This window comes from Mycetomoellerius zeteki, unplaced genomic scaffold (genome assembly GCF_001594055.1).
Source record: "Mycetomoellerius zeteki isolate Tzet28-1 unplaced genomic scaffold, Tzet1.0 scaffold206, whole genome shotgun sequence".
Lineage (NCBI taxonomy): Eukaryota > Metazoa > Arthropoda > Insecta > Hymenoptera > Formicidae > Mycetomoellerius > Mycetomoellerius zeteki.
This window is the reverse complement of record NW_017257021.1, coordinates 57,652-64,618: the sequence shown is the minus strand read 5'-3', so window position 1 is coordinate 64,618 and position 6,967 is coordinate 57,652. Positions and strand designations below refer to the sequence as shown.

Genomic DNA, 6,967 nt, shown 5'->3' with positions numbered 1-6,967 from the left:
CTTCTAGATCTAAAAGTATGATCCAATTAACGCGAAGGAAACTTCCAACAGTTGCAAAACAAACGTTCTGCTGAACGCAGCCATTATATCGCCTCGCTGATTGGTTGCTGCTCCGCTGCTTGACGCTTGCTGCGTCCAGTGTGAATTAGGCATAACGCAACCAGTCAAACTACTGATCCCCTCCACCGCTTGTTCTCTTCACTGGGACCTCCGATCCAAGTAGGTGTGCCAACTTTAAAACGAAAAATTTCCCTCTGAGCACAGACACTTTGTAACCTTATTTTCCGAATATACCTCGTATTTGACAGTCATTCTAGGACACCCTGTATGTGTATATTAAAATGCGGCTCTAATATATATAATTATAGTTTTGTTTTATTTATGAATATTTAAAAATTGATAAATTTTGTATAATATTCTATAAATACATCAGAGAAGAATGGAAAAATGTATTTTACAACCATAATAATAGTCTATGACAAGATTATAATTATGTTAATTGCAGTTGCTGTTTACTATTTAATAAACACAGAGTATTTTTTAAATAGCGAACACTAGTGTTTCTTAAATAGCGAACATGTAGCGTTATTCCTGATTAAAAATTGAGTCGAAACGTCCTCTGTAATTTGGCATTTTCGCAATGATTGACGAAATATTAATTTCTAAAGATTACCGAATCCAAAGCGCATATCCGGCTGTCCAACCATTAACTATTACGAAAGTTGCAAAATGGTAGAAGACTTTCAATTCAATTTGGGTTACTATCCAGAATAAGGTTATAATAAAACTGAGAGGCCTCTGCTCCCCGAGGAGGCTATCAAAAGGATCTTAGGATCTATTATTTTGCATGGTACTGTGACTCTATGTTTGAGCCGGAAAACCAATAAAGCAGAAATCAAAAGAAGAAGTCAATTTTGGTAATTATTTAGAATACGGGTCCCTCCCCCTCCTAGAATCTTAATAAAAATGTACTCATTCGACACGTTTTCACTCAAAACAAAAGAATCTGGCAAAAAAATGCGGCGAATGAGTACATTTTTATTAAGATTCTAGGAAGAGAGAACCTATATTCTAAATAATTTTTTATCAGGAATAGCATTATGCGATTCGGCAATCGCTTATTCAGCAATCTTTAGAAATTAATATTTTGTCAATCATTGCAAAAATTGCAAAATGATAGAGGACTTTGTAACTCAATCTTTAATCAGGAATAGCGCTATATGATTAGTAATCACTATTTAAAAAACACTGTATAGTATAATAATATAGTTGCTGCTTATAGATATTATTCAACCACAATGCTATCTTATTAAAATATCAATCTTCTTCAGTTTGGATTGCTTTTAAACTACCAAATACTTGTGATGGTATAGTCTGTTTCTCAATTGGTATATCTGAAAAAATTAATAGAATATATTAATAAAAAGATGTATCTCAGTTTATAGTATATATTTTTTATATCTCCAAATTTTAATAAAATTAGATTAGTTTGGAACTAATTTCATAAAAATATTGATATACTAACATTATTTTTAAAAAATGTTATAGACTATATTCCTATATTCACTAGTGCTGGAAATCTATAGTGTACGTGGTATACAGTAGACTTTCGGTACTGGCAGTGAATATCGGAACGCAGCCATAATCGATAGACAACACTAACCAATTTAGTCTTAAGGGATCCTAAAGACGATTAGTCATATTGTAAATAGCACTCACACATAGACGATTTACGTGTCATTGACACATCACTATATCAATAAATATCTCACTCATGCATGCCACACATAAGTATACATAAATTTTCATATAACAATAATGTTTTAATTATGTCCACTTCCAGATAAATTGCGTATAACCTTATCTAGGAGATATCTTCATTGTATTCTGGAAGTTATCTCTTGGATAAAGTTATCTAGAAGTGAAGAAATTGAGCATTAGATGTCTAAGTTCAATTCCAAGAACTCCATATTTACATCTCTAGAAAATATTTGTAAAGTTGTATGTTTATAAAAAATTGTATATAAATGTTATAACTAATTATAGTCGACAAAATGAGAAAAAATGCACTTTTTTTATATAAAAATTGTTATGACGTGACAGTTTTAGAGCGTCGTATTGGATTAAGAAATGGTAAAGATCTCAATTTCTAAATTTTTTATCGTTCTCAGCAAGGACTCCACCTCACAGACACATATTAAGGGGATCCTAAAGTGAAGCCTGAAATCCGATGAAATTGCTGTTTTACTGATAAAATGCGACACATTGACATATCTTTATATACTACTACATCATTATCGCACTCACACATACGTACAAATTTTCTAACTAACTAATCTTTCGTATTAAGTATCTAAACCTAATTTTAAGTACTCAATATTGATTGTTCATGTAATCTTTAGTCCAAATTCAAGATTGTTTTATATGTACGAAGTATAAAACTCTTATATAAAGCAAACATTATTACAAATTGAATGTTAAAAGTTGGTAACAAAACTAATTTTCCATCTTTTTTTCGTTTTTGCCATAAAGATGACCGATTTGGACTATATTATCGTTTATACTTTAATTATAGAGGATTTTTTAATTTGTAAAGGCAGTCAGAAAAATACTTGTTTGAAAAAATTGATAAAACAGAGTCTAAAGTCGTTCTGTTTTACCATGATTACGTCTTAGGAGAAATCTCCGAATTGACTTCATCGGATTGCAAAATCCTTTTTTACAGAATTAAAGAACGCATAAAAAGAAATCCCAGAAAATACGATTTCACGAGAAAGTCGAACAAAATTAAAAAATTCACTTTTTCTAACACACAACACATACAACTGTCATCTGAGGTTAATTTGCTTGATATAAAAGTTTTGCAGCTTGTAGATTGAAAATAAGTGTGAAGCGGGATTCAGATTATTTGAACGAACAATACTGAGTTTGTGGAATTAAGATTCAAAGCGTAGAAAAAAATATTTCTTCTAAAACGGAATTACGTGCTTTGCAAGGAGATATTTTTTTCCTCTTTTACAGATTTGAAAATCTTTTTCCAGGATTAAAGTATACACATTAATATATATCTGGAATTTATTCTGAGAACGACAAAAATTTTCAAAATTGAAATCTTAAGAAAAATTGTTTGTCGTTCTCGGCATAAACTCCACTTCACAGACACGTATTAATGCGTATACTTTAATCCTGGAAAAGGATTTTCGAGAGAGAGAATGTGTGAAAAAGGAAGAGTAATTGTTATACAAAAATTATGATTAATCGGTAATACAGACCTAAAGTGAGAATTTTTTATCAATTTTTTCAAACAAGTATTTTTCTAACTGCCTTTATAGATTAAAAAATCCTTCTCTATAATTAAAGTATAAACAATATAATGTAGTTCAACCCGGTTATCTTTATGCCAAAAACGAAAAAAAGGTGGAAAATAACAGTTTTGTTACCGACTTTTACTGTTTATAACGTCGACTCGTAATAATGTTTTTGCTTTATATACGAGTTTTATACTTCGTACATATAAAACAATCTTGGTTTTGTGACTAGAGATTACATGAACAATCACGAAAGATTAGTTAGAAAATTTGTACATATGTGTGCGTGCAATATTGATGTAGTGGTGTGTAGTGATGTATCAATGATATGTAAATCTTATGTGTGTAAGTCCTACTGAATCGGTAATACAAACGGCTTTAAGATCCTCTGGGAATGCTGGAGTGACTAAATTATCGACACATTACAGTCATATAAAATATTCGAATTAATTGAATGGAATCAAAAATCCTTTTACAGGATCAAAGTAGACACAACATTAACAGGTGATGCAGAGGACCTTATATTAAAACAAGTCTTTAACTTTTTTCGATTTTAGCTTTAAAATCCACTGCACCACCTCCTAACTTTGCGTCTACTTTAATTCTGTAAAAGAATTTTTGATTCCGTTCAATCAATTCGAAGATTTTTATACGACTATAATGTCGATAATTTGGTCACCAGCATCCCCTTAAAGTAAACGAAGTTAATTGTTTCCGATAGATTTTTATACGCTGATTACGAATGTGGCCCCGAAAATGTCGTGTCGGGCGCGTTTCTCTTAACGTTCGCAATACTCGCGAACATCATTTCATTTTATTCAATATTTGAAAAGGATAAGGATGAAATGATACTCGTGAGTGTTGCGTGAAACGTGGAGTGAAATGCATTCATCATATCAAGTTTTTAAGATAATCTAACCTTTAAAAAATGAGTTATTTGGCCATTTTCAATAACTTACATAATGTCTGAACATCTTATTTTCAGCATTCAGGCAAATGTCACATTTAAAATGTTATTCCTTTTCCAATAATGTTATTCCTTGTATATTCGATTGCTATGATCCGACATTTTATAGGTCAACTTTTTTGGATTAATTGATAAGTTTATGGAAAGAATCTTAGATAATTGTTTTCTAAATTTTAAAGGTTTGATAGAATCGTAATAAACAAATTTTTTATGCATAATCTTTAAATGAATCTTCCTTTTTTCAAACTCAATAAACTCTTCAAAATATTTAGGAATCTTTTACACATAGATATACCCTCTCGCATTAAAAAACAAAATTTAATTTGCTTTATCTCAGCGAAAAAAGTTAGAATTTAGATTATAGCAATCGAATTGCGTTGGAAAGGGTAAAGGATATATAAGCATTGTTCGTTTTGTTTTTCGGGAGCTGCTCGGGGTCGCTCCGAACGAAACCTAGCGTTTGAAATGTAGGATTCATACTACGTACGATATCCGTCATACGACGTCCGATATTCATTTAAACGATGAATGAGCAGTTTCCGAGAGACAAAACGAACAATGCTATAGTTCCGAATGACCCCTGCTTCCGATAGACTATTTTACACATAAGTTATTTTCGAGGAATAAAATGCACATAAGGGTATAAGAATAATATTTTAATACATCCGTCTAGATGCTAAAAAAAATTGTTAGACATTTTTATAGGTCGTTGAAAATGACAAAATACCCCTTTTTTACACACCATTAAGTTAGAATATCTCAAAAACTTGACCTGATACGACATTTTCGAAACCACATTCGTAATAAGCACATCGAAATTATTAGAAACAACTTTGTTTACTTTGAGACAAAAAAAGATTGAATTTTTGTCGACCAGTGTAATTAAGTTTTAAATGTACAAACGAATAAATTACGAAAATAACACAGTTTTACTTTTTCTTTAAAATTAAATTTAAACAGATTATTAATTAGGTTCACATCGCGACTATCTTGATTATAAGAATATCTAATATAAATAAAAAGTTGCAGCAAACAATTGTTTTATCTAAGAAAAATTTGTAAAAATACAATAAAGTGAGAGCATAGATTTTTAATTCAAACGACGTTGAGAAAAACAAAGATAGTGTGCTTGTATATACTTATATATAAGACAATTTAATTTTGAAGCTACTTGTAAATATATTGTAGTAGTACCTTCTTCTATTTCTACATCATTATCATTTTCGTCATCTATGTCAATATCAATCTCATCTGGATTATTCACGTGAGATTCTGGTTTTCCATCTTTTTCTGTTACACCACGTACAAATTTGATAACTCCTTTGACATCAGCAGCATTGTCTGCAATTCAAGAGTATTTAAAATTTGTAAAATAAAGAAACGAAAAGGGATGAGTATGCGTGTGTGTGCGCGCGCACATGCGCATGCATGTATAAAATCTCTATTACCTGCACTTGCTGTAATTTTACTATCTAATAAACGCATAGCATCCAACGACGTAACATCTGATATTTGATTGGATGCGTTATTCAACATTTGTGCAGACATCATGTTTACTTGAGTATTATACATAGCTTGCACGCTACGTTTGATTCGAAGCATTTCACGCATTGTATCCTCATTTCCATGTCTGACTTCAAATTCTTTCCAAATTTGCCAAAAATTGGACGTGACCTACATTGTTTCAATTTAATGCGTTCAAAATGAATAACATTACTCAAATGTATTATGAACATAATATCATACCCTTGGATCACATATTTGGCTACAATGTGCATATATCGCTCTCGCTCTGTCTACTTCTCCTAATTTGGTTTCCATTTCTGCAAATCGTAAACATATTTCTCTTGTGTTGTCATCATTCAAGACTTCTATAGCTTTTTCGTATATTTGCCGAGTTTTTGGTACACCATATATATCCGCAGCTTTCTTTATATATATATTAAACATCTACGAATTAAGAAATTAATTTTTCAATTCTATAATTAATATCTAGATTCCTTAATAATATTATGAAGTTTTTTAGATTGAAAAACATTTCACATTTTAATTGAAAAAATATATACATATACAAGTATATAACAAATATAAATTTCTTTGCGTTCATATTATAAAGCTGTTAATAGCAAGAAAAAAAATATATCGATAAAATGACATTACGTCGAATCTTTCTTCCGGGAGGACAGCATTCGTTGCACGTTCATATACAGACATGGCATGTCTTGCTAAACCATGTTCTTCTTCTAACTTTGCGTACAACAAATACAAGGCTGTAATAAACAGAGATTATTTATTATCTTATTACATAATGGTAAACTAATAAGATAATATGTAAAAGTTTTATACCTTTGGCATATTTTGGTGGACAATATTCTAAACATTGCTCAAACAGATCTCTTGTACGTTCCAATTTTGTACCACCGTAACGTTTTAAAAATTTTGTGAGGTACGTATTCCAAATGTCATAAACATTAGGCCACTTAAATAGTGCAATACCTTTTTCATATGCCTACACACATACACACACATACATATATATATATATATATAAAATAGATATTACAAGATGCTCTTAAATTACCAGGTGTGTGCATGCATGCGTGCATGTGTTTGTGTGTATGCAGAACTCTGTGAGAACAAGATTGTACCTCTTATTTTCATTTTTACGTAAAAACAAATTTTTAGTGCAAAA

General features: G+C 30.7%; 1 protein-coding gene across 2 annotated transcripts in view; it reads right to left on the bottom strand.

The window, feature by feature from the left end:
- Positions 1-750: 750 nt before the first annotated feature.
- LOC108722526 (Pre-mRNA-splicing factor SYF1 fand) overlaps positions 751-6,967 on the bottom strand; it is a 27,325-nt gene continuing 21,108 nt past the window's right edge. For both annotated transcript variants that reach the window (XM_018447687.1, XM_018447686.1), the window contains 6 exons: positions 6,622-6,784; positions 6,436-6,545; positions 6,022-6,225; positions 5,724-5,949; positions 5,470-5,616; positions 751-1,394 (listed from right to left, as the gene is read on the bottom strand). In XM_018447687.1, the coding sequence (XP_018303189.1) occupies positions 1,318-1,394; positions 5,470-5,616; positions 5,724-5,949; positions 6,022-6,225; positions 6,436-6,545; positions 6,622-6,784 (927 nt within the window). In that variant the 3' untranslated portion in view covers positions 751-1,317. The remainder of the gene's footprint in view (positions 1,395-5,469; positions 5,617-5,723; positions 5,950-6,021; positions 6,226-6,435; positions 6,546-6,621; positions 6,785-6,967) is intronic.